This window comes from Eptesicus fuscus, chromosome 5, assembly GCF_027574615.1.
Source record: "Eptesicus fuscus isolate TK198812 chromosome 5, DD_ASM_mEF_20220401, whole genome shotgun sequence".
Taxonomy (NCBI): Eukaryota; Metazoa; Chordata; class Mammalia; order Chiroptera; family Vespertilionidae; genus Eptesicus; species Eptesicus fuscus.
In genome coordinates, this window is record NC_072477.1 from 46,268,766 (window position 1) to 46,296,759 (window position 27,994).

The 27,994-nt window shown below is 43.2% G+C and overlaps 1 protein-coding gene, 1 non-coding gene and 1 pseudogene across 7 annotated transcripts; all 3 read left to right on the forward strand.

Moving 5' to 3' along the window:
- The first annotated feature begins 122 nt into the window (after window positions 1-122).
- On the forward strand, window positions 123-27,972 carry CIAO2A (cytosolic iron-sulfur assembly component 2A). Of its 6 annotated transcripts, XR_003616612.2 has the most exons (6): window positions 123-447; window positions 8,427-8,591; window positions 10,689-10,738; window positions 12,056-12,867; window positions 18,597-18,642; window positions 27,509-27,534. XR_003616612.2 is itself a non-coding variant. In XM_008139140.3 (5 exons), exons 1-5 carry the CDS (start codon window positions 324-326, stop codon window positions 27,604-27,606), a joined length of 483 nt encoding a protein of 160 aa, XP_008137362.1. In that variant the 5' UTR covers window positions 145-323; the 3' UTR covers window positions 27,607-27,972. The 6 variants fall into 6 exon arrangements, 4 of the variants coding, with proteins under 4 accessions (XP_054572132.1, XP_008137363.1, XP_027997759.1 ...); XR_008556108.1 differs by lacking the exon at window positions 18,597-18,642 and having other exon boundaries at window positions 27,509-27,573; XM_008139140.3 differs by lacking the exon at window positions 12,056-12,867 and having other exon boundaries at window positions 145-447; window positions 27,509-27,972.
- Window positions 12,392-16,719, forward strand: LOC129148920 (SWI/SNF-related matrix-associated actin-dependent regulator of chromatin subfamily D member 2-like; annotated as a pseudogene).
- Window positions 27,127-27,233, forward strand: LOC129149195 (U6 spliceosomal RNA). Its single transcript, XR_008556188.1, has one exon. It is a non-coding gene; the product is annotated as a U6 spliceosomal RNA (small nuclear RNA).
- Window positions 27,973-27,994: the final 22 nt, after the last annotated feature.

Sequence of the window (27,994 nt, forward strand, 5' to 3'; positions counted from 1 at the left end):
TCCGAAGGAAACGGCCCATACGTTCCCAGCATGCAATGCGCCTCGCGTGCGGCGAGGAATTCCCCCCCCCCTCCCCCGCCCCCCCACTCTCCAGTCTCGCGGAAACCGAGCAAAGCATGATGGGGTTTGCGGTCCTTGGGGTTTGCGCCTTTCCCTTGGTCCCCCGCGCTACTCTGTCCGGACCCGCCCATTCCCTGCTCCCCTGGACACTTTTAGGTTGGTCTCGGCCCGTTTGAAGACCAGGAAGTTGATAAATCGCGAGGCCAGCCGCTGAAAGACGGCGGCTCGGGTGGGACAGTCGCCAGGGATGGCGGAGCGTGAGGATGAAGCGGGTGTCGGGGCTGCTCTCCTGGACGCTGAGCAGGGTCCTGTGGCTCTCGGGCCTCTTTGAGCGGGGAGCTGACCGGCAGCCCCGGATCATGGAAGAGAAAGCGCTAGAGGTTTATGGTAATTAATTTTATCTAGGGCAGTATTTGGCGTTGTACGTGGAGGCTGTGGGTAACGAGGGCCTCACTTGAGGCCTGGGAGTGGCGACTCGGGCTTTTGCCGGATCCTCTGGGGAGCGTGGGAAGCGTTTTCTTCGGGGTTTTAAGTCACGCGGCAACATGGGTCTTTCTAGGACCTGGGCTCTTCCTAAACCTGGGCAAGCCAAGTCTGGAAGTCTTAAACGCTTCATTTCCCTTGTCTGCCCCCTGTCCTAGTGGCAGAGCTGGCGCCGAGGGTGCTTGATTAGGAAGCAAGCTGGCCTGGTTGCACTCCTTGAGCCTCTTTCCTATCCCTGACCCGCGCTCCTGCTACCTTTGAGGGCGCTGATGGGTGACTGCCAAGTTGGGGACTGGCCCAAGGTCACAGCTACTTCTTTGTACTGCAAAGGCAATAGGGAGAGGTCCCCAAGAGAAGAGGACGAGATAGATTCCTCGTAGCCAGTCTTGGAACTTAACACAGCCTAACCTGGAATGCAAAAATAAAATAATAATAATAATAAAAATAATAATAATAAAGAACACACACACACACATTTCTCTTTTTAACCTCTGGGGCCATCTTCATTGTACAGGTGAGGAAACAAAAGTTTAAAGTGGCTACACAACTACCTGGAGGTCACACTGCTAGTAAGGAAAAAGGGTAAAGCCTATGTCTTCTGATTCCAAATTTAGTGCACTTTCCACCACTTCACAATTGCCTTATTACTATTCTTTTAGTATTGTTTTTGAAAACTAAAAAGAGTGGATCTAACTACGTTCAGAGATTCCTGCTTGACTGAGGGTAAAGAAAGAACCATCAGAATAAAAATATAATATAGTAAGGATTATAGGCTAGGAGAAGGAAGCTTGGGATGGAAATAACCTTTGGAGCTGGTCTAGTTTACCATTCTCCTGCCAGAGGCAGGACCTAATCAACCTACCTAGATGATTGACAGGAGTGGAATGACCTCCAGGAAGCTGATGGATACTTTTTTGTCCTGTCAGGTCTCTATCTACAGTTGCTAGTGACAGCAGGGCACTGGGGACACAATTTTGGAAGAGAGATAGATGATTTTTGGCTTCAAACTTACATTGAGGGTGACAAATATTTATATTAAAAAAATATATATATATATATATAAATAGAATGCAGTAGAAGGCCATAGACCGGAGAGATACAGAAATTCAGAAGAAAGCCCTAACCGGTTTGGCTCAATGGATAGAGCGTTGGCCTGTGGACTGAAGGGTCCCAGGTTCAATTCCGGTCAAAGGCATGTACCTTGGTTGTGGGCACATCCCCAGTGGGGAGTGTGCAGTAGGCAGCTGAATCAATGTTTCTCACTGATGTTTCTAACTATCTTTCTCCCTTCCTCTCTGTAAAAAATCAATAAAATATATTAAAATAAAATTAAGAGGAAGGAGAGATACCATTTCTGATTTGGGATCTGGAAAGACTTTAAGGAGAAAGAATCACTTGAGTTGGGCCTTGAAGAATTAGTAGGATCTGAACATATAGAGGGTAGAGGGTATACTAACCAGAAGAAACTAGAGCAAAAGGATGGGGCTGAGAAAATGGCATGTTTGGGGAATGGCAGATCGGTGGATAGGATAGAGTTTGGTTAAAAGTGGTATGGTCAAAAATTGTTTTGGATAGCAGGTTGGAATTGGATACTGAAGGTTTATATATAAATGATTTTTTTAATAACAATTTCTTTAATGACAAAACCTATATCATAAATGAAGATTTTAATATCAGTCCAGAACCATTAGAAGAATTTTATTCAGGGGAGTAATGTGAGGAGAGCAACATTGCTTTCTTTCTAAAAAATAAGTCCAAATCTCTCAAATCACTAGAAAACTGGAGATGTTTAATAAAGGGGGAGATTTAATTTCAGGGTTAAGTAGCATATAAAGAATATAATGCAGCCTGTATAAACGAGCCTTACAGGAAAAAGGCCTAGGATGAGGGGCAGCAAAATCCCTTTCAAAAACCCTGTTTCCCTGAGCTCCGTGATGACAAAGCCTTGTGAAGGAGAAACTGTGTCCCCTTTTCCTGCCTCTATTTTCAAATTCTGTTTCAAGTGATAAGCCCAGGAGTTGCTATGGAGGAAGTAAATTTGATTGATTTGTTTTTCCCAGCTGTATTTCTGATGGCAGGGGTGCTATACTAGTAAATAATAGAACAAAATCTCAGGCTTGAGGACATGAAGCCCATTCTCTGAACTCCCTCTGCTTCTGTCCTTTCTACTTCACCATTTCTATTTATCATTCTTTTTTTTTTTTCTGTGTCTTTCTGTACAACCTCAGAGTAAGAAGGAAATCTATTCTCTCCCAAGGCCAACCCAGATTCCCACATCCTTGGTCTCACTCCCTTCTGCTTTATTTTACCAGTCTCTCCACATCCCCTCAGATTTTCAGTCTCTCTTCCTCTTTTTGATCCTTCTCTTTGGACTTTAAAACATACTCAAGTTTCCCTTATCCTTGTCATTGTTCTAGCTTTTTCTAAACCCAATGTCCCTTTTCTGCCCTTCCCTGCCAATGTTATAGAACTACATTTTCAGTTCCCACCCACTTCCTCTTTTGCAAGCTGGCTTCTGCCTTCATCTTTACTGAAACTGCTTTCTTACAGTTGATCTCCTGGGTGATAAACAAAGACCTGTTTTAGCTCTTTGTCAACCTGAGTTTTTCTGCAGCATTTGATGATGTTAACCACCCCTGTCTTCCATTCTCTGCTTCTTGTTTTTCTTCCTCCTGATGCTATATTACGTAGGTGCTTTCACAGATCTATCCTTGTGTCTCTTACGTTAGTGATTCTCAACCTGGGCTATGTATAATAACCTGAAGAATTTCTTAAAGTCTCAATGCACAGGGCATACTAAACAGAATATCTGGTGGTAGGGCTCAGATATTAGTTTTTTGTTTTTAATCTTTATTGTTGAGAGTATTACAAATGTCCCCCTTTCTCCCCTCCATTGCCCTCCTCCACCCAGTTCCCACCTCACCCCAGGCCTTCACCACCCTATTGTCTGTGTCCATAGGAAATACATATATGCGTATGAGATCTTTAGTTAATCTCTCCCCACCCCTACCCCCCTTCCCTCTGAGATTTGTCAGTCTGTTCCGTGTTTCCATGCCTCTGGTTCTACGTTATTCATCAGTGTAATTTGCTCATTAGATTTCTTGTTTGTTTATTTTGATTTTTAGATTCAATTGTTGATATATGTACTTATTGCCATTTTATTGTTCATAATTTCTTCTTTCTCTTAAAGAATACCCTTCAACATTTCATATAATACTGGTTTGGTGGTGATAAACTCCTTTAGCTTTTTCTTGTCTGTGAAGCTCTTTATCTGATCTTCAATTCTAAATGATAGCTTTGCTGAGTGAGTAATCTTAGTTGCAGGTCCTTGCTTTGAATATTTCTTGCCACTCCTGGCCTGCAAAGTTTCTGTTGAAAAACCAGCTGACAGTCATATGGATAGGCAACTGCTATTTTCTTGCTGCTTTTATGATTTTCTCTTTGTCTTTAACCCTTGGCATTTTAATTACTATGTGTCTTGGTGTAGACCTCTTTGGGTTACTCTTGTTTGGGACTCGCTGTGCTTCCTGGACTTGTAAGTCTATTTCACCGGGTAGGGAAGTTTTCTGTCATTATTTCTTCAAATATATATTTTCTTTTTTAAAAATATTTTTATTGATTTCAGAGAGGAGGAAGGAAGAGAGGGATAGAACTATCCTATATAATCCTATACAATAAAAGGCTAATATGCAAATTGTCCCCTTGGGAGTTCAACCAACCAGGAGTTCGACCGCTCGCTATGACGTGCACTGACCACTAAGGGGCGGTGCAGAACAAAGGAAGGCCCCAGCTGGCAGCCGGCAGCTGGGGGAAGGAAGGCCCCAGCCAGCAGCCGGTAGCCAGGGGAAGCAAGGCCCTGATAGGCCCTGATTGCCGACCAGGCCTAGAGACTCTACCTGTGCACGAGTTTTGTGCACCAGGCCTCTAGTCAATAATGAAAGAGAATAATTTATTGGCTGCCCCCTGCATGCCCCATACTGGGGATTGAGCCCCCAACCTGGGCTTGTGCCCTGACCCAGAATTGAACTGTGACCTCCTGGTTCAGAGGTCCATGCTCAACCACTGAGTCATGCTGGCTGGGCTTCAAGTAGGTTTTCAATATCTTGCTCTCTCTCTTCTCCTTCTGGCACCCCCATAATGCAAATGTTGGTATGCTTGAAGTTATCCCAGAGGCTCTTTAAGCTATCTTCATATTTTTTTTCTTCTTTTTGCTCTGCTGATTTGGATGTTTTTGCTTCCTCATATTCCAAATCATTGATTTGATTCTCAGAATCCTCTCCTCTACTATTGAATCCCTGTAAATCATTCTTTATTTCAGTTAGTGTATGCCTAATTTGTGACTGATCCTTTTTCATGTCTTTAAAATTCTCACTAAGATCCTTGAAGGTCTCACTGAGTCCTTTGAAGCTCTCATCCCTTAAAGCTCTCATTAAGATCCTTGAGTAACCTTATAATCATTGTTTGCACTCTGTATCCAGTAGTTTGCTTGCTTCCATTTCTTTCATTCGTGACATGTTTCTTTGTCTCTGTATTTTGGCTGCTTTCTCGTGTTTGTTTTTATGTATTATGTAGTGCTGCTATGTCTCCTGTGGTTGGTAGAGTGGCCTTGTGCAGTAGGTGTCCTGTAGGGATCAGTGGCTCAGCCTCCCCAGTCACCAGAGCTAGGCAATCTAGGTGTTTCCCTGTGTAGGCTGTTTGCATAGTTTTGTTGTAGTTGAGCCTTGATTGCTGTTGGTATCATTGGGAGGAATTGCCCTCCAAGCCAATTGGCTATGAGGACCAACTGCAATTATAGTGGAAGAGCTGCTGTGCAGGAGACACTCCTATGGAGCAGGACTTGCTTCAGTGGGGCTTTGGTGCTCACTGAGTCTGCCCCTGGAGTGTGTCACTTGTGATTATGTAGAATTGTAATCTGTTATGGTCTGAAGCTGTCCACCAGGTGCACTGGCTCTGAGGTCTCCCGGGAGATTCAAAGTCATTCACTGCCACCTGACAGGAGCCACAGAGTGACCAGGAGATGGCTGCCACATGTGTAAGGCCCAGAAATGCCCAAGCTGAGGCCAAACTGTCTTGGGCCTCTTATTGATAGGTATGGAGCACACTGTTGCCAGCTGCTGCTTGTTTGAGAGATTTTAGCAAAGTCTGAAGACTGAGCCAGCTAGGCCATCCATATGGAAAATTCACTACAAGCAGCTTGGGTGAGGCTGCAAATTGAATGGGGCGGAGTCTCAGGGAATCAACAAGGTGAAGTGAACAGTGTGAGCCAGGCTGATGGAAATTCAGATATGGCTGCCGCTCAGCTCTACCATGGTGGAGGTCCCAGCTCAGGAACAATGATCCCTGTGAGCACCCCCATTTGGGAGAAAGCTACTCCTGAGTTCCTGCCCCGATGCTAAGCAATCCAGTTCCTCCCTGTATGTCTCTGGCTCCCTCTAGCACTGGAGCTCAGAGGAGGCGGGACCATATAAGTTCGTGTGCTAGACCTTTAAGAGGAACTTTGTGGGACTCTAGCAGCGTGTGGGTTGTCACTCAGCCACAATCCCTGCTGGTTTTTATAGCCCGAAGTTATGGGGACTTCGCTTTCCAGCTCTGGAGTCCTGGGCAGGAGGTCTAGTGTGGGGCTGGGACCTTTTGCTTCTCATGTGAGGCAGCAGAGATATCCCTCCCGATTAAAAAAATGCCACATGTGGGTGTCGGACCAGCCTGTTCCCTGCTTCTGCCCCTCCTACCAGTCTCTGTGTGCTTTTTTCTTTACTTCTCTAGTTGTAGGACTTCCATTCAGCCAGCTTTCAGGCAGTTCTGAATGATGGCGGTTCTGTATTTTAGTTGTAATTTTGATGTGGTTGTGGGAGGCAGTAAGTACCACAGTTAACTATGCTACCATCTTTGTTCTCCTCTTGTTCTTCCATCAGTTTTGTGGTTTTTTTTTTAAAGGATTCCTGGTGATTCCATTGTTCAGCCAAGGTTGAAAACTGTTCTACTCATTCTTTCTTGTGAATCTCATAGGCTCAACAACCGCTCTAGCCTCATGCTCTCTCTTAAACCTTATATCAAGCATGTGTTTACTGGAATGTACCACTGGTTTGCTCCTGAAGCAAAATCATGTATAAAGTTAGAACTATTCGCCCCAACCCCCAAATTTATTTCTGTGTTCGCTGTTGTTTTATTCTATCAGTGTTCTCCCAGACACTTACACTTAAAATATGAGTCACTTCCCTGGCCAGGTGCTCAGTTGTTTGGAGCATTCTCCCATGTACCAAAATGGTTGCAGGTTTGATTCTCCGTCAGGGCATATACCTAGGTTTCAGGTTCAATCCACATATGAGAGGCAACCAATTTATCTATATCTATATCTATATCTATATCTATATCTATATCTATATCTATATCTATATATATCTATATCTATATCTATATCTATCTATATCTAATCAATAAACATTGGGTGAGGATTTAAAAGAAAAATTGGAGTCATGTTCCTTTTCTCCCTTTCCTTCCCTTCTACATTTAACCTGTTGTCAAATTCTGTTAATTCTGCCATAGAAATTCTTCCTCTGTCTCCTCCTGTCTGTCACTACTGTTAAATGCCCGTTTTAGGCCCAACTTTTTCAGCTGGTATCCCTGACTCTGCTCTTTAGTTCTGTGTCTATCAGCTAGTGGATGAGTTACAATTGATAGTGTAATGCTGTCCATGTCACTCCCTTGTCCAAAGCCTCTTGAAGTCATCCTGTTGTCTGCAGTGACCCCAAAAGATCCTTGATGGTTTGGCCCTGTGGTCGGCAAACTGCAGCTCGTGAGCCACATGTGGCTCTTTGGCCCCTTGAGTGTGGCTCTTCCACAAAATATCATGGCCTGGGCGAGTCTATTTTGAAGAAGTGGCATTAGAAGAAGTTTAAGTTTAAAAAATTTGGCTCTCAAAAGAAATTTCAATCTTTATACTGTTTGCTGACCACTGGTTTGGCCTAAACTCTTATATCTCTTCATTTACTAGTATGCCATGTTCCAGGCAAACTAAATTTCTGGTTCTTTACTTTCTTTCACCTTAAATATTGAATATTGAAATGTTACCTATTTTTATTTTTATTTTAAAATTATTTTTGTCAGATACCAAAAAAAGTTTATTTAGAAAGTCACAGAGGTGGAAGAAGTGTGTCAGCTGAGCTGTGTGGGCTCAAGAAACAAGTTACAGAGGCAAATGATGGGTCCTTAGAGCTTAGGAGAGAGGGGTAAGGAAAATGTACCTGGGGGAAAGGGGTAGGGAAAGGCTTGGCGTGCTCCATAGAAAGAGCCGCTGAAATATTACCCGTTTTAAAGGCCTAATTCAGATTCCACTTCCATAAGTCCTGATGTTACATTCTCCTAAGCTGAAGTTATTTCTTCCTCTTGAGTTTCTATAATGCTTTCCCCATTCTTTTTTAAAAAAAAATACATTTCTTTATTGATTTCAGAGAGGAAGGGAGAGGTAGAGAGAGATAGAAACATCAATGATGAGAGAGAATCATTGATTGGCTGTCTCCTGCATGCCCCCCACTGGGGATTGAGCCCACAACCCAGACATGTGTCCTTGCCCAAATCAAGCCTGGGACCCTTCAGTCCACAGGCCGACGCTCTATCCACTGAGCCAAACTGGTGAGGGCGCTTTCCCCATTCTTATATTCTCACTTCAGTGTTGAATCCAAGACACTGAAATGATCTAATAACCAAGAAAACAGTTTTCTCAAAAGGAAAGTGGTAGTGGAGATTTCTGTCAGAAATATGGGGACTTGCTCTAGTATTTGCTTAAATATAAAGAAGAGTGTGCTTTTTGATTAAGACTGGCAAAATCATCCATATTTAGAATATTCATGTTTTTACATAATACCTTGTCTGTGATGATTCTTTAGATTTGATTCGAACTATCCGGGACCCAGAGAAGCCCAATACTTTGGAAGAACTGGAAGTGGTAACGGAAAATTGTGTGGAGGTTCAGGAGATAAATGAAGAGGACTATTTGGTTATTATCAGATTCACGCCAACAGTACCTCATTGCTCTTTGGCAACTCTTATTGGTAAGGTTTTATATATATATACATACACACATACACACACACACACACACACACACACACACACATAGACACACATACACACACACACACATTTGAGGCCTGGTGCATGAAAACTCGTGCACTTGGGGGGGTCCCTCAGCCTGGCCTGCTCCCCGGGGGAATTGGGCCTAAGCTGGCCTTCAGACATCCCTCTGGCAGCCCAGGAGCCCTTGGGGGATGTCTGACTAACGGCTCGCCCTGGGCCATTAGTCGGACATCCTTAGCTCTGTCGCCACCGCTGCACTGGCCAGCCATGAGTTGGCTTCTGGCTGAGCAGCCCTCTCCCTGTAGAAGTGCACTGACCACCAGGGGCCAGCTCCTGCATTGAGTGTCTTCCCCCTGGTGGTTAGTGCGCATCATAGCGACTGGTCGTTCCCGGTTGTTCCTTGGTTAGGGTCAATTTGCATATTACCCTTTTATTTTATAGGATTTTAAAATTCTGAATTATTCTAGCTGATATTGACCCACAGTAGCAATTAGCATGATGTATCATAACTTTATGAGTTTACAGAGTATCGAACCTGCAACTTAGCTATATGCTCTGACTGGAAATTGAAACCACAACCTTTTTGGTATATAGGTCATTTGTCCAACCAACTGAGCCACTTGGCCAGGCCTTCATTCCTTATTTTGAGGTGGGGGAGAAGTGGAACATTGGCACTAAGGGTCTGTTCTAAGCCCAGTTTTAATTTACAAATTAAAATTTTTAATTTACTGGAAAAAATTATAGAACCATGTCTTGGCATTGCGGTGATAAACTGAACTTCAGAGGAACTTGTTTTAGGGAAACAACTTTGTATGTTGTAGGCATAGAATAGGATTCCAACTTTGAGAGGTTTCTTGTGCTCCTTTTTAAGTGTCTCTTACATGTTTTTAAATTTTTATGTATCCTGGCCTGTTGTGGGCATTCAGTAGAGTTTAAGGAGTGAACTGACTTGTTCAAAGGCAAATTGATATAGTAGAAAGGTCCTGGGCTTTGCAGTAGTCTTGGATTCCAATCCCAACTCTGCCACTTTATTAGCTCATTGACCTTGGGCAAGTTACATTGTGACCTTGGTTTCATAATTTGTGGAGTGGAATTGATAATACTTAGCTTACTGGATTATCATAAGGAATACGTAAGACTATATCTATATTAAAGTTGCTAGCATGGTGTGAGACTCAGTGGAGACCTACAATGGATTGAGCCAAAGCTGTTTTCAGCTACTGTATTATATGGAGACTAGTGACCTGGGGCACGAAATTCGTGCACATTAAAAGGGGATTAATTAGAGGAAATAATTTAATATTGCTATTTTCCCTTTCTCTATAATAGAAGTGTCAGAGATGAAAAAAAATTAGTAAAATGTATATGAAAACCTTCCTCCTGTCAGAGTCGGGGGCTCACCATGGGACCCAGAGTCAAGTCCCCACCCACCCACATGCACCTCAAAATAGCGTGAGACCCAGACCCGGCCAGCCCGCCCCCCATTGGGCTAGATCCAGACCCGGCCAGTCCCACCCTTGTCAAGCCCTGCCAGGCAGGGGACATAGCTTTAGGTCCCCTGGCCCGGTACCAGGATGGGGGGCGTGGCCTGAGGTCCCCCAGCCCAGACTGGGGCCGGGGGCGTGCCTTTAGGTCTTCCATCAAGCCCCGCCAGGCGGGGGGCGCAGCCTCAGGTCCCCCAGCCCAGCACCGGGAGGGGGGGTGCAGCCTCAGGTCCTCCGTCAAGCCCTGCTGGGCATGGGCGCGGCCTGAGGTCCCCTGTCAAGCCCTGCTGGGTAGAGGGCACCTCCTGGGGTCCCCTGTCAAGCCCTGCTGGGTGGGGGGCACCTCCTGGGGTCCCCTGTCAAGCCCTCCCAGGTGGGGGAAGGCATAGCCTCAGGTCCCTGCTGATTGCTTGTTAAGGCTCCTTATGGGAACTTGGCCTTAGCTGTGGGTGCAGCCATCTTTGTGATGGAGTGATGGTCAATTAGCATATTCCCTCTTTATTAGATAGGATGCCTAAGCACAGGTGTATGCTTTTTCATGAACTAGTAAGAAGGGATAATTGGGGCTCTTTTTTTTTCCCTCCACAGGGCTGTGCTTAAGAGTAAAACTTCAGCGGTGTTTACCATTTAAACATAAGGTAAGGAAGATGTTTTTTGTTATTTTATCACAGTTTTATTGAGATTTAATTCAAATTATATAATTCACCTATGTAAAGTGTACAGTTTAATACTTTTTAGTATATTCACTGAATTGTGCAAAATCACTATTAATTTTGGAACATTATCATCATCCCAATGAGAAACCCTGTACTGATAGCAGTCATTCTCCATTTCTCCCAAACTCTCCCCCATCTCTAGGCAACCACTGATCTACTTTTTATCTCTAGATTTGCCTATTCTGGGTGCTTCATTTAAATGGAATTATATAATTTGTTATCTTTTAAGACTGGCTTCTTTCTCATGAAATAATATTTTCAAGGCTCTCGCCAGGTAGCTCAGTTTGGGTGGAGAATCATCCCAATACACCAAGTTTGTGAGTTCAATCTCAGTCAGGGCACATACAAGAATCATCCAATGAATGCATACATAAGGGGAACAACAAATCAATGTTTCTCTCTTTCTCTCCAAAATCAATAAAGAAAATAAAAACAAATATTTTCAGAATTTATCTATGTTGTAATATGTATCAGTATTTCATTTCTTTTTATAGCCTTATACTATTCCATTATGTGGGTATACCACATTCTATTTATTTGTCAGTTGGTAGACATTTGGGCAGTTTCCACTTTTCATCTATTATGAATAATGCTGCTGTGAACATTTGTGTACAAGTTTATGTATGGTCATATGTTCCCATTTGTTTTCCACCTAAGGAGTAAAATTAGTGGATCATATGGTAACTATATTAAACCTTTGAGAAACTGCCAGACTGTTTTCCACAGCTGCTCCATCATTTCACATTTTCAAAAGCAGTGTATGAGAGTTCTGATTTCTCCACATCCTCACCAATACTTGTATTTTTCATTATAGCTATCTTACTGGGTTGAAGTGATAGCTCATTGAGGTTTTGATATGCATTTCCCTGGTAGCTAATAATATTGAATATTTTTTCATGTGCAAAAAATTTTAAACCAAGTAAAAGCCACATAAAAGGGGCCACAAGAAACCTCTCAAGAGCTCCTATACATGGAGCCACATTCCTTGGTCCTCCCACCCTCTCCCTCATGGCCCCCCTCCCCCCTGGGGAAAAAAATCCATCCCAAATCACTGGAACCAGAGGGAGGTTTCCTCACACCCTCAGGGCCCGAGGGAGGTTTCCTCGCACCCTCAGGGAGATGAGCTTTCAACAGTTCCCTCTTCCCCTGTCCCCTCCCCTGCTCCCACCCCTTCTCCGAGTGCAGGTCCCTTTAAGGCGACAGCGCCTTCTCTGGCGCCTTCTCTGGTGCCTTCTCCAGGTCAGACTACCAGCAGCGACCACGGGAGCATGGCGGACATCGGGAGCATGGCGGATGAGGACCTGTTTATGGAATGTGAGGAGGAGGAGCTGGAGCCATGGCAGAAAATCAGTGATGTCATTGAGGATTCTGAAGTTGAAGATTATAATTCAGTGGATGAAACTACTACAGTTTCTGAGAGCCAGCAGCCAGTCTCAGCTCCAGTGCCCATCGCTCTCTATGCTTCTGTTGTTAAGCACGGGGCACAGAACAGCGGCAGTACAAAGAGGACTCTTGTCAGACTAATTGTCGAGGACAATCCCCAAATAAAGCGTCGTCGTCGATATAATATGCCTGATGACCAAGAATTGCCACCATATGTTTCTCCATCCGAAAGAAGGCGACGTCGTCTACAGAATATGTCTGAAGAAGAACGATTGGCACAACGTAACTCTGAAGCCGAAAGAAGCCGGCGTCGTCGACAGAATATGTCTGAAGAACAAAAATTGGCACAACGTACCTCTGCAGCCGAAAGAAAGCGACGTCGTCTACAGAATATGTCTGAAGAACAACGATTGGCACAACGTACTTCTGAAGCCGAAAGAAGCCGGCGTCGTCGACAGAATATGTCTGAAGAACAAAGATTGGCACTACGTACTTCTGCAGCCGAAAGAAAGCGACGTCGTCTACAGAATATGTCTGAAGAACAACGATTGGCACAACGTACCTCTGAAGCTGAAAGAAGTCGGCGTCGTCGACAAAAAATGTATGAAGAACAGTCATCGACAAGTACTACCAGTAGTGGTAGGAACTGCCTTCATAGCGAAAATGAGGTAAATGAGGATACAGTTATCGAACACAGTTGTGATGGAATGTAACACATGTGGTGTTACATGTCAGTTTTGCCTATCCCTAAATTTCTCTGATGAAATGGAGTTATATGTTGCTTTCTCTCGAGTTCGAAGAGCGTGTGATGTTAAAGTTGTAAATACTTCATCACAAGGGAAATTAGTCAAGCACTCTGAAAGTGTTTTTACTCTTAATGTGGTATACAGGGAGATATTAGAATAAGTTTAATCAATTTATCAGTCATTGTTTTTATCGATTTTTTTATATCATGTTTTTGTTGTTTTTATATCATCTTTTTGTTGTTTTCATATGTCTTTGTTGTTATATCATATTATTGTTTATTAATGAATTTATATATTATTTTCATGTACATTTTACTAATTTTCTTTCATCTCTGACACTTATAGAGAAAGGGTGAATAGCAATATTAAAATATTTCTTCTAATTTCCTTTCAGTGTGCATGAATCCGTGCACCAGGCCACTAGTATTGAAATATTTAAAGGTGAAATGATATGATCTAGAACTTGTTTCAGAATAATATGGGCACTAGTAGGTGGGTGGAAGGTATAGATGAACATGATTGGCTAATTATTGAAACACAGTGATGGTACATGGGATTCATTATAGTGTTCTATTTTTAATATATATTTTAACTTTCCCATAATCAAAACATTTAAATTTAAAATATATATAGTCAGTAAGTTGCCAGTAATAGTTATCATAGATATAACTTGTTGGAATTTTTTATCTGTCAACCTCTGTAATCACTACTCTGCTGGCCTAGTAGTTACTAGTCCACTACTGGGCTCTCAGTTTCTCAGAGACTGTGGGACAAACCACTGTTGGCCCATTAATAGCCACCTATATACCCACTCTGCTGGTTTTGCTTTGTAGCTAACTGCAGTGACTCCATTTGCCAAGTTGAACATACAGTTCAGAGGAGTCCATCTTATTCGGTGATTTAAGGTCAAAAGGTTGAGGCAATATTTGCTTTTATCTTTGATTTAGGTCTATTGGCTCCCCCGAATTTCTATCTGGTTTTAGAATATTTGTAAGTTAGAAAATACAGTATTGAGAATTTTTTTAGCCAAATGTAGTATATAGAGGACTTAAAAACATTTACAAAATTGCTTTTCTCACAAATGAAAAAGAATGTAAAATATTTCAATAACAATTAGCCAAGTTTATTAGAATGTGTTTATTAATATTTATTCATGAATGAATCATTACTTTATTAAGTCATCATTTTTACTTAATGCTGTTGACCAGGTCTTTTCTTTATCAGTCTTGATGACATAAAGAGAAAGAAGGCAGCCTATCAGTCTCTGTGTTTCCATACCTAAGACCACGGTTGTTTAGAGAGTCTTTTGCATTTCTGAGATTTGACTCACTAGGAAGAGATGCCATTCTTTTTTTTTTTTTTTTTTTAATATATTTTTATTGATTTCAGAGAGGAGGGAAGAGAGAGAGAGAGAGGGAGGGAGAGAGGCATTGATGATGGGAGAGAGTCATTCATTGTTTGGCTGCCTCCTGTGTGCCCCACATTGGGGGTTGGGCCCCCAACCTGGGCATGTGCCCTGATCGGGGAATTGAACCATGACCTCTTGGTTCATAGGTCAATGCTCAACCCCTGAGCCACGCCGGCCGGTTAAAATGCCATTCCTTAAAGTCTCTGTACTTGCTGAGTTAATGCTTATTGATGAATATTCCTCTTATAAAAAAAATTAGGTGGTGGGGACGGGCTAGAAGGGGTCAATGGGGGGAAAGGAGGAATATATGTAATACTTTCAACTATGAAGATTTTTTTTTAAGTAATGTGGGTTAGCAACAAATTACATTCTGACAAAATAGGTGTTACCTAGTTAAAATATGGTGTTCTTGTTTTTTGTTTTAAGAAAAATGTTATTTTATTTGTAAGAAAAAAAAGTTATACGTTATTTTGTTTTGCTGAAAAAAAAAAAAAAGAAACCTCTCAATTTTAGAATCTTTTATTCTTGCAAGGTATCAAACCATCTATTTGGCTACCCTGAGGTATAGTTCGTATAGAAATAGCAAGATAGCCCTAGCCGGTTGCTCAGTGGGTAGCATCAACCTGCAGACTGAAGGGTCCTGGGTTTGATTCTGGTTAAGGGCACATGCTGGCTTGATCCCCAGTAGGGGGCATGCAGGAGACAGCCGATCAATGATTCTCTCTTATCATTGATATTTCTATCTCTCTCTCCCTCTCCCTTCCTCTCTGGAAAAATAAAAAGAGAAAGAAATAGGGTAAATGCTGACTCTCCTTTATTTACCATTTTTCAGAATAATGAATCATGCTTAATTTTAAACCAAAGGTTTTCTATCTGTTACTTTGTGTCTAGAATAAGAGTTAGTATTATGCAAACCAACCCAGGACCAGTGCTCAGGAGGCCAGGGCCAGCTGGAGGTCTGAGGGACACCTGGGGCTGCTGCCTTCCACCCCATGGGCTCTGCAGGCCCTGAGTGCAGTACTAGTGGCCTGTCATGCCACCTACCATGATGGACCCATTCCGAAAATGCCTGCTTGTGCCCCAGGCCCAGCCCCAATGCCTACCAGCACTGCAGGTTAATGAGGAAGAAGTTGGCAGATAAGGTTCTACCTCAGCAAATTTGGGAGCTTGTCCCAGAGTCTCAGGTGTACATGGATCTTTTGACTTTTGAGTGGAAGCTGGACCAGACCGTTGCTTGCAAGCAGATGGAGATCCAGGAGGCCATCAAAAAGCCTCTGCTGTGAAAACGAAAGCTGTGGATCTATATTTCCAATATGTTCAGTCCTAGCAAGGCAGAAGGTGACAGTGCAGGAACTGTAGGGAACCCCAGCAGGGGACAAGGTGGCTTCCTGGGAACTCTGAGCGGAGAGAAAACTCCTGGAGGATCCTAGCAAACAGAAGAGGAAGTTCTCTTCGTTCTTTAAAAGCCTCGTCATTGAGCTAGATAAGGAACTGTACTGACCTGACAACCACCTATTGGAGAGGCATTGGATGCCCACCACCCAGCAGACAGATGGCTTGCAGGTGAAATGGCCTGGAGATCTCAATGTCAAGTGTACCCTCTTGCTCATGTGGATCATCAGCCTCCCCAGTACAAGTTGGACCCGTGTTGGCAAGGCTGCTGGGAGTGCAGCCCCTGTGGCTTTATATCAAACACCACCAGCTACAGGATGAGCATGAGCATGGGTACATCAACTCCTATCATTACTTCTGCCAGATCTCAGCTGTGGTTGACTCTGTTTCTCCAAGATTCCCATGAAGCTGGCTGGGTTGCTGCAGCACCCAGAACCCATTGTTATCAACCATATCCTTAGGTTGGACCCTAACCAGAAGAAGACAGCTTGTTATGCCATTGGAGATAGACAACCCACTCAAGGCTCAGATGAGCAATTTTCTGGCCTCTACCACCAATCAATAGGAGATTGCCTCCCTTGATATCAAGATCCATGAGACCATTGAGTCCATCAACCAGCTGAAGACCCAGAGGGATTTCATGCTCAGCTTTAGCACTGACCCCCAGATTGCATCCAGGAATGACTTCGTTCACAGCACCAAGACCTCAAGATCATCTCTGATGTGATTGGGAATCCTGAGAGATGAGATGCTTTCCACCAACCAGCCCTGGACCCAGGAATCAGTGTGAATGGATATCTTTGTCAAGATGCAGCAGCCAAGGCAGGAACTGGAACAGATGCTGGGAATTTGCCTGACCTAACTGAACAGGGATCCCTCCCTTCCTTCTCAGCCTGGAAGGGACCATCATCTGAGGCTACAGACACAGACACAGGATAAAGAAGGGAGTGAGGGGTATCTCCTGTCACCTTCTACTTCCCAGCTTTAGTTTCATAAATGTAGTGGTAGAATTCCTTGTGGCTTGACCCCTAAAGCCTTATTACTTACTTGATAGGTTGGCTTCAGTTGGGTTCCCAACGGATGCCTCTGCCCCCTGCAGGCAGGCCCAAGTAGGACTACTGGAGGCCTTGCTTTGATATTATAACTGATAGGTTTCAAAACCAAAGGCCCTTGGCTTTGCTTGTTTACAGACTCCGTTTTGGGGCGAGTGTCCTGGCTGGCTCTTGGGGAGCTGGGCAAGGAAGAGGGACACAACTTACAGTCTTCCTAGCCTTTGTAAACCGAAGTTCTTTGCCATTCCTACTAGCCCAGCCTTGTTGCTGGTTTTTTCTTTTCCTTTGGGTATTTACATTATTTGGGGAGCAGGTTCTCCTATGCAGGACCCACTTTTTTTGTGCAGGGGATAATTTTTAGGGAATCCTATTTGGTGCCCTCTCCTTTATTTTCTTGCTTCAATCTATGCCAGTGGCTCTGGCCACCATCATCTCCTGGGATGCCAGAGGGCTGCCACCCTAGCTCTTGGGTCCAGGGCTATAAAGCCTCTTAGCGGAAGGGGACACTCAAGTTCTCTGGCATGGCCTGAGGTATGGGTGTGCTTGCTTGGTGGAGGGCAGGAGGAGGTGGGGAGAACTTGTTAGGAAGGTAGGCTTAAGGCTTGGAAAGTGCCACTTTAGGCAGGTTTAGAAATTTCCAAATAAGTCCTTGTTTATTGGGGTCCCCCCTGCCCCCCACCAAAAAAAAAAGACTGGGCTAGATGATCTCTAAGGTCTCCATTAGCCATGATATGCTATGATTTTTTCACTCATGTAAAACATCTCAGTAGTAAATAATTATATAAGAATTAGTTCAACCCTAGCCTTTTTGGCTCATTGGTTAGAGCACGGCCCACAGACTGAAGGGTCGTGGGTTTGATTCTGGTGAAGGGCATTACCTGGGTTGCAGTTTCCCTCCCCGCCCCTGGTCAGGGCATATGTGGGAGGCAACCGATAGATGTGTCTCTCTCCCATTGATGTTTCTCTCTCTCTCTCTCTCCCTATTCCTTCCACTCTCTCTAAAAAAAATCCATGGAAAAAATATCCTCGGGTGAGGATTAATAAACAACAAAGAATTAGTTCATATGCTCCATTGTTCTCTGGGAAGTAAACATGTCTGTATCATATAACATGACTTATTTACCATAGGATTTGCAATAATTTTGTGGGTTTGAGTCAAAAGCTCTGGTTCTTGGAGGATAGCTTATGAGGGAGTGAGTAGAGCAGAACCAGGAGGGTTAGCTTAACCTATATTGTACTAGGGAATAAATTTGTCAAGGTAAAAATGGATGAAAAAAGGAGGATACTGAGAACTATATACTGTGATCCGATTTTTGTAAAATAAGAAATAAAAGGAATGTCTAACCTTAGGGTGTATGTGTGTGTGAAATATGTGTTAGATTATGGGTGGTGTAGAAGAAAAATATGGAAGAAACTACACTAGATTATTAATGTAGCTTTATTGAGAGGTGGGGTAGGGAGCAAGTTTAGATACTGATTTGGGAGGAAGAATTAGAGTGCAGAAGAGGGATTTCCATGAGTAAAACATATATAAGATATTATTTGTATAAAATTACATTAGTTGTATTTTAAAAAATGGAATGCTCTCTGCAGACCTTTCCCAGATGACCAAAATTAAAAATCCTACTCATTTAAGCCCTTGTTTTAGAGACGAATCTGAGGGATTTGTTCCTAAGTCTTTGATGGTGGAAAAAGGATTTGGGCTTTCTTCCCTAGACTGTTGAGTCCATTTTACATTCCACTTCATTCATCATCTTAGACTGCCCTAAATATTTTGCTTTTAATATTTTTTTTCCTAGTTGGAAATCTACATTTCTGAAGGAACCCACTCAACAGAGGAAGACAGTAAGTGAATCTTGAATCATTATTAAAAACAACTTCAGAAAGTACTTTATCTGGAATACCAGGTTATTCTGCCAGCCAAGTATCTATTTGGTCTTTCGCAAAAAAGTGAAAAATCAGTTAGTAGCTCTTTCTTAAGCTGTGGAAACATAGACATTTTTATGAACTTATTTTTTTTTACTAGGACTCTGGGTGAATTAGAGTTAGACCCTGTGGATATTGACTGGTTTAGGCCAGTGGTTACACATCTGTAAAGAACATCCAGTTCTGGGAAACTTGACTTAAAGCTCTAAAGAGGACTGATTCTTTTCTTTGGTGGCAGGGTAGAGAGCTGTGTACTTGAAATTGAAGGTCTAGTGAGTAAAGCTTTAGGGAATCTTGGAGTAGGTGTTATCTTTCTGGGTTAATGAATTAAAATGGGAGTAGGGCCCTGTCCGGGTGGCTTAGTTGGTAGGAGCATGCACCAAAATGTTGCTGGCTTGATTCCTGGTCAGAGCACATACCTAGGTTGCAGGTTTAATCTGCAGTCAGAGTGCATAAAGGAGGCAACCAACCAATCAGTTTTTCTCTCTCATATCAATATTTCTCTCTTTCTTGCCCCTCCTGTCTCTCTAAAAAATCAATAGAAACATCCTCAGGTGAGGATTAGAATCTATACTAATAAAAGAGTAATATGCTAATTAGACTGGGAGACCTTCCGGACATCCTTCCAGACAAAGCCAGGGGCTCGGCCAGCCTGCAAACCTCCCCCAAACGGCCCCTCGCCCAGGCTGGCCACGCCCCCAGTGGTAACCCTCACCCCGATGGGGGCGTGGCCAGCCTGCAAATGGCCCTCAGCCCCTCACCCAGGCCAGCAACGCCCCCAAGTGGGGACCCCCACCCCAAAGGGTGTGTGGCCAGCCTGAAAACGGCCCTCAGCCCCTCGCCCAGGCTGGCCTCACCCCTCAGCGGGGATCCCAACCCTGATGGGGGCATGGCCGGCCTGCAAACTGCCCCAGGCTCCTTGCCCAGGCCAGCCCTGCCCCCAAAGGAGACCCCCTTCAGGGCAGACCAGCCGGCCCCTACCCATGCACCAGGCCTCTATCTATACTAATAAAAGGGTAAATATGCTAATTAGACTGGGAGACCTTCTAATCATCCTTCCGGACAAATTCATGGTGGCGGGGCCAAGGCAGAGGCAGTTAGGAGCAATCAGGCCAGGAGGGGGGGACAGTTGAGGGCAAGCAGGCCAGCAGGGGGTGCAATTGGGGGCAAGCAGGCTGGCAGGGGGGGCAGTTGGGGGTGATCAGGCCAGCAAGGGGGGCAGTTGGGGGCAAGAAGGCTGCGGTGGAGGCTGTTGGGGCGAGCAGGCCAGCAGGCAGAGTGGTTAGGGGTGATCAGGCAGGCAGGCAGGTGAGTGGTTAGGAACCAGTGGTCCTGGATTGTGAGAGGAATGTCCGACTGCTGGTTTAGGCCTGATCTCATAGGGATCGAACATCCCCCAAGGGGTCTCAGATTGGAGAGGGTGCAGGCCAGGCTGGGAAGGTACATGCCCTTGATCAGAATCAAACCCGGGACCCTTCAGTCCATGGGCCAACACTCTTTCGGGTTCCGGGCCACTAGTAATAATAAAATAAAATGGGAGTAGGGAACCTTTTTTCTATAGAGGACCTCTGACCTACAGAGAGAAGTCAATCAGTAACTACTTAAAAATACCAGAGTTGGGGTTTGGGAAAAGCAAAAGACAAAAAGTTCTATATAACCCATGTGTTATATTAAAAACAGAGAATAGCCCTGGCTAATGTAGCTCAGAGGTTTCAGCATCAGCCCACACGCAACAAGGGTTATGGGTTTGATTCTTGGTCAAGGGCACATACCTGGGTTGCAGGTCCCAAGTAGAGGCGCATGTGGGTGGCAACCGATCCATGAGTCTCTCTCAAATCGATGTTTCTGTTTCTCCCCCCCTTGCTACTCCCTCTCTCCTTTCTACTCTCTCTAAAAAAAAAATAATAAAATAAAATAAAAAAATCCTCCAGAGAACAGAATTTTAGCTATAACTAATAGATTGCAAATAATGAAAAATAACATTTAAAATGCACTTTTCCCTAACCGGTTTGGCTCAATGGATAAGGGTGTTGGCCCATGGACTGAAGGGTCCTGGGTTTGATTCTGGTCAAGGGCATGTACCTTGGTTGCAGGCTCGATCCCCAGTAGGGGGCGTGCCAGAGGCAGCTGATTGATGTTTCTCATTGGTGTTTCTAACTATCCCTTTCCCTTCCTCTCTGTAAAAAATCAATAAAAATATATTTAAAAAAGTAAAATACATGTTGTGCTTAGCTTTTATCAGTAAGTAAATTGGGAAGTTGGAAAACAGCAGAGCAGGGGAAGAAAGGGACAGTAATTAGAGTAAGAGCAACAATAAGACAGACATACATAGGAAGACAGTGACTTAAAAAACACACACAGGAAGAGATGCACACAAAAAAACGAACACAGAAGAGAGGTGCAGAGAGGGAAGGAAGCCCACTGCTTTCAGAGAATCAGCCCATTTAGGAAACTTTTTAGGTACTATCATGAAAACTGCTAAAACCATGTCCTATTTTCACAGTTCCAGACCTGTAGACTATTTTACTCCTTATCTATTAAAGTTATTCAAATCCCATAAGCTGATGGGTTCTACCTCTTAATTTAAAACATAAAAGAGTTTAGATTCCCTAAATCCACTCTTGTTATGTCTTTGAAATTCCTCTTAATTATGGGATTTTATAATAGGATAGTATTAAGCTTTATTTATTTATTTTTATTTTAATAAATCTTTATTGTTCAGATTATTACAGTTGTTCCTCTTTTTTCCCCCATAGCTCCCCTCCACCCGGTTCCCACCCCACCCTCTGCTCTTATCCCCCTCCCCCCACTGTCCTCATCCATAGGTGTACGATTTTTGTCCAGTCTCTTCCCACACCCCCCACATCCCCTTCCCCCTAAGAATTGTCAGTCCACTCCCTCTCTATGCCCCTGATTCTATTATATTCACCAGTTTATTCTGTTTAGATTTTTTAAAAAAATTTTTAAAGCTTTATTGTTGAAAGTATTACATATGTCCTCCTTTGACCCCTTCTACCTCGCCCCTCCCCTCTTCGTCCTAACCCTCCCGCTTCCCACCCTATCCCCTTCCCCAGGCCTTCATTAATGAATTTTTTTAAATGTAAAAATATAACATCTTTCAATTGGTTATCAGGAACAACTAATTGACATCAGGGAAGACAATATGATTTTAACTATGAAAATGTTTAACACTGTTACATGATTGATAAATGGGATTGAAAATTGAGTACCACTGTTCTTCACTTATAATGATGCTCATTCTCCATATGCATCTATGTATTTTAAAAAGGTACCTTTTCAGCAATTTAAAAACTGTTAAAAGCAGACTTTCAAACTGTAGCATTGATCATTAGCTTACACTGTTCTCATTAAGAGAAATTTTTGTTCAGATTTTTTATTCACTTGATTTTTAGATTCACTTGTTGATTGATATGTATTTGTTGTCACTTTGTTGTTCATAATTTTTATCTTTACCTTTTTCTTCTTCTTCCTCTTCTTAAAGAATACCTTTCAGCATTTCATATAATACTGGTTTGGCGGTGATGAACTCCTTTAGCTTTTTCTTAATCTGTGAAGCTCTTTATCTGACCTTCAATTATGAATGATAGCTTTGCTGGGTAGAGTAATCTTGGTTGTAGATTCTTGCTATTCATCACTTTGACAATTTCTTGCCACTCCCATCTGGCCTGCATAGTTTCTGTTGAGAAATCAGCTGACAATCATATGGGTGTTCCCTTGTAGGTAACTGTTTTTCTCTTGCTGCTTTTAATATTCTCTCTTTGTCTTTTGCTCTTGGCATTTTAATTATGATGTGTCTTGGTGTGGTCCTATTTGGATTCCTTTTGTTTGGGGTTCTCTGCGCTTCCTGGACTTGTAAGTCTATTTCTTTCACCAGGTGGGAGAAGTTTTCTGTCATTATATCTTGCTCTCTCTCTTCTTCTGGCACCCCTATAATTTGGATGTTGGTACACTTGAAGTTGTCCCAGAGGCTCCTTACACTATCTTCATATTTTTGGATTCTTTTTTGTTTTTGCTTTTCCAGTTGGGTGTTTTTTGCTTCTTTGTATTTCAAATCTTTGACTTGATTCTTGTGATCCTCTAGTCTGCTGTTGGATCTCTGTATATTATTTTTTATTTCAGTCAGTGTATGCTTAATTTCTAGTTGGTCCTTTTTCATATCCTTGAGGGTCTCGCTAAATTTATCGGCCTTTTCTAGAAAATTCTTGAAAAACCTTATAACCGTGGTTTTGAACTCTATATCCAGTCATTTGCTTTCCTCCATTTCTTTCATTTGTGACCTGTTTCTTTGTCTCCACATTTTGGCTGTTTCCCTGAGTTGATAGAGTGGCTTTGTGTGGTAGGTGTCCTATAGGGCCCAGTGGCTCAGCCTCCCCAGTTACCTGAGGTGGACACTCTTGGTGCACCCCTTTGTGGGCTGTGTGCACGGTCTTGTTGTAGTTAAGCCTTGATTGTTGCTGGTATCACTGGGAGGAATTGACCTCCAGGCCAATTGGCTGTGAGGATCAGCTGTGTCTACAATGGGAGGATTTCTGTGCTAGAGACACCCTTATGAGACAAGACTTGCTTCAGTGGGGCTTTGGCACTCACTGAGTCTGCCCTCTGAGTGTGTCCCTTATGGATCTGAGGAGTTGTAATCTGGATGGTCCCACTCTGACCCCTGGGTACACTGGCTCTTGGATCTTCAAGGAGGTGCTAATTTAGCCTCTGCCTGAAGCCACCCAGCAGGAGCTACAGAGAGATCTGCAGATTCCTCTTCTTTGTTTGGGTTTTGGAGGTGCCCAGATGAGGCCCAGCTGTGAAGCAATGCAAGCTGCTGTGGGGCTTTGGGCCTTCTTTTGGAAGCTCTGGGGCTCTCTGACCCAGCTGCAGTATGTTAGGTTTTAGATTGCAGAGGGCCAGGCCATTCATATGCAAAAGCTTCTGCACAGCTTGGGTGGGGTTGTACATTGGGTGGGGCAGGGTCTCAGGGAATCACCAGGGTGGAGCAAACAGCAATGGCTGACCGTCAGTCCTGCCCCAAAGAGGTCCCCAGGTCTCTGTGTCCCGCGGCACCGTGCAGGAGCAATGATTGCTGCAAGCACCTCTGAGAGAAAGCCGCCCTCGTGTTCCGGCCCGATGCCAGACAGCCCAGTTTCTCCCCGTCTGAGTGTGGGTCCCTGGAATCTGGCCTGGAACTGGAATTCAGAGCTGTTGGGAGCTTGTGTCTCCCTCTGATTGAAAAAGACAACAGCGTAATCAGTTGCCAGCCACTTTCCACATGTGCCTCCGTACCTCCACACTTTACTTCTACACCTCCTCTGAGTCTCAGTGTGCTTTTCTGTTTCCTTCTAGTTGTATAATTTCCACTCAGCCAGCCTTCCCATGGTTCTGGATGATATCCGTTTTGTCTTTTAGTTGTAGTTTTGAAGTGGTTGTGCAAGGCAGCAAGTTCAGGTGTTTACCTATGCCGCCATCTTGGTTTCTCCTGGTATTTAGCTTTTTTAAAATGTATTTATTGAGTGCTTTCTTTATGTAGGCACAGTTTGACCTTTGAGATACAGCCTTGCCCTTGTGGAGTCTACATTGTAGGAAGAAACAGAATTGTAATAGTTTATATGGGAATATATATGTTTTCTACATGTGACATTTTAGCAGGATCCCAGAAAAATTAGCCCACTTTAAGAATATGGACATCTCACCCTGGCGTGTGGCTCAGTTGGTTGGGCATCATCCGTGCACTGAAAGGTTTCTGGTTTGATTTCCGGTCAAGGCACATGCCCAGGTTGTGGGCTTGATCCTTGGTAGAGGGTGTGGAGTAGGCACCCCATCAATGTTCCCTCTCACATTGATGTTTCTCTCTCTCTCTTTCCCTCTCCTTTCCTCTCTCTAAAAAATAATAAATAAATAAATAAATAAGTAAGTAAATAAATAAATAAATCTTTACAAAGAATATGGATAGCCCTGCCCCCAGGTCAGTTGGTTGGAGTGTTGTTCCTTGCACCAAATAGGTTGTGGGTTTGATTCCCAACAAGGTCACTTACCAAGATAGTGGTTTAATCCCTGGTTGGGGCGCTGATGGGAGGCAACCAATCCATGTTTCTCTCTCATATTGATGTTTCTCTTTCTCCCTCTAAAAAAATCAATAAACATATGCTCAGGTGAAGATGAAAAATAATAATATAAAGAATATAGAAATCTCTCTTGAACTATTCCATCAGGATTATTTTTAGCAAATTATAAACAACCAATACGGACCAACTAGTGACCCGGTGCATGAAATTCGTGCACATTAAAAGGGGATTAATTAGCCCTAACTGGTTTGGCTCAGTGGATAGTGTTGGCCTGCGGACTGAAAGGTCCCAGGTTCGATTCCAGTCAAGGGAATGTACCTTGGTTGCGGACATATCCCCAGTAGGTGTGCAGGAGGCAGCTGATCGATGTTTCTCTCTCATCGATGTTTCTAACTCTATCCCTCTCCCTTCCTCTCTGTAAAAAAGCAATAAAATATATTTTTTAAAAAAGGGGGGATTAATTAGAGGAAATAATTTAATATTGCTATTTTCCCTTTCTCTATAATAGAAGTGTCAGAGATGAAAGAAAATTAGTAAAATGTATATGAGAACCTTCCTCCTGTCAGAGTCTGGGACACACCACGGGACCCAGGGTCAAGTCTCTGCCCACTCACATGCACCTCAAAATCACGTGAGACCCAGACCCGGCCGGCCCCCCCTATTGGGCTAGATCCAGACCTGGCCAGTCCCACCCTTGTCAAGCCCTGCTGGGCAGGGGGCATAGCCTCAGGTCCCCTGGCCTGGCGCCAGGACAGACGGTGTGGCCTGAGGTCCCCTAGCCCAGACCAGGGCAGGGGGCATGCTTTGAGGTCCTCCATCAAGCCCCACCAGGTGGGGGTCACAGCCTGAGATCCTCTGTCAAGCCCCGCTGGGTGGGGGACATGGCCTGAGATCCCCTGTCAAGCCCCACCAGGCGGGGGAGCGCAGCCTCAGGTCCCCCCGTCAAGCCCCACTGGGTCGGGGGGCACAGCCTGAGGTCACCTGTCAAGCCCTGCCGGGCAGGGGGGCTCAGCCTCAGGTTCCCCGGCCTGGCACTGGGGTGGGGGGAGCAGCCTGAGGTCCCCTGTCAAGCCCCATGGGGGGCGGGGGAGGGTGTAGCCTCAGGTCCCTGCTGATTGCTTGTTAAGGCTCCTTATGGGAACTTGGCCTCAGCTGTGGGTGCAGCCATCTTTGTGACAGAGTGATGGTCAATTAGCATATTCCCTCTTTATTAAAGAGGATAACCTTTATGATATGAAAATCCATGCAAACTAGTTTAAAAAAGGAAAGATCCAGCCCGGCCGGTGTGGCTCAGTGGTTGAGCATCTACCTATGAACCAGGAGGTCACGGTTCAATTCCCGGTCAGGGCACATGCCCAGGTTGTGGGCTTGATCCCCAGTGTGGAGTGTGCAGGAGGCAGCCAATCAATGATTCTCTCTCATCATTGATGTTTTTATCTCTCTAGCTCTCTCCCTTCCGCTCTGAAATCAATAAAAAAATATATATACATATACATATACATATACATATACATATACATATACATACATATATATATATATATATATATATATATATATACACATATATATATATATATATATATGACCCAGTAGATTAATAGAAAGGAACATAAATAGAACATTCACATAAGAAGGGCTAATAAATACACATGGGAGAATGTTATCCCACTATTCAAGAAATTGCAAATTACAGTCATTGGAACTATTTTTCACCTGCTTTATGTATGTGTAGATATATATATTTAATTTTTTTATTCTCATGTAAGAATTTGTTTTTATAGATTTTAGAGAGAGAGGAATGGAGAGAGAGAAACATAGATGTGAGAGAAAAACATCGATCGGTTGCCTCTTGTACATTCCCCAACCACAACCTAGGTATGTGCCTTGAATGGGAATCAGACCCACAATCTTTTGGTGTACAGGACAATACTCCAACCAACTGAGCCACCTGGCCAGGGCTGTTTTTTGTTTGTTTTTTAATATACTGGGTATTTTTGGCACACTGATAGCAAATGTATTGCTGTTGAGAATAAAAATTGGTAAAAAAAATATTGGGAAGTAATTCAGTTATATCATTCAAACCATAAAAATGCTCATGTTCTTGGATCTGATAATCCTACTTTTAAGAATCTTTCCAAAAAGAAGGCTATATGTTTAAAGGTGCTTGTTGTAGCATAGTGTTTATAATTTATTTATTTTTTAAGATTCATTTTTCTTCATAATTCATTTAGAACACTTACAATTTTTGCTGTATTAAATAACCCTGTAGTTAAAAAAAAATAGACTTAAGGGGAAAAAAAAGAGCAATTTTCAAAATTGTATTTACCCTGTGCTTGCTTTGGCAGCACATGTACTAAAATTGGAATGGTACAGAGAAGATTAGCATGGCTCCTGCACAAGGATGACACGCAAATTCGGGAAGCATTCCATATTTTAAGAAAAAAAAATTGTATTTACCCTGAGTGTAACATCTGGCAGTATGAATATGGACAAAGACTGGAAAGAAAGAAATGAAAATAGTGGTGGTAGAATAGTAGGATTATAGAGGATATTTTTCTCTTTAAATCTCCCTTCCAGAACTTCTGAATAATTAGCTAAAATCAGTTTTAAGTTCTCAAGGAGTTAAATTCTGTTTTAACAGCCTAAGAAAAATACTGTCTGTTGCCATATATTGACACAGTTCTGCTCACTTTTGTCTGTGTGTTTTTCAGTCAACAAGCAGATAAATGACAAAGAGCGAGTGGCAGCTGCAATGGAGAACCCCAATTTACGGGAAATCGTGGAACAGTGTGTCCTTGAACCTGACTGATAGCTGTTTTAAGAGCCACTGAACTTTGTTTGATATGTTTGTTTAAACTCCTTGTAAAATGTAAAAGACTCATGTTTAATACATAGGTGATTTATACCTCAAAGCATTTTTTTAAAAGATGATTTCCAGGCAAGATAAGGTAGTACCTAGTTTGTTCATTGTATAACATTCTCAGGATTTGTAACATTTAAATGATCAGACAGAAAAATATTTTCTAGTTATTATGTGTAAGATAAGTTGCTATTTTTCTGATGCCTATTCTGATACAACTGCTTTTCATGTCAAATATTTACTGTGTCCAAATGTATTCAATTTAAATCATAACTCTGTAAAATAAATAAAGCAGAGATGATTCTTTTAATGACACCTTGGAATGTTTTTATTGAAT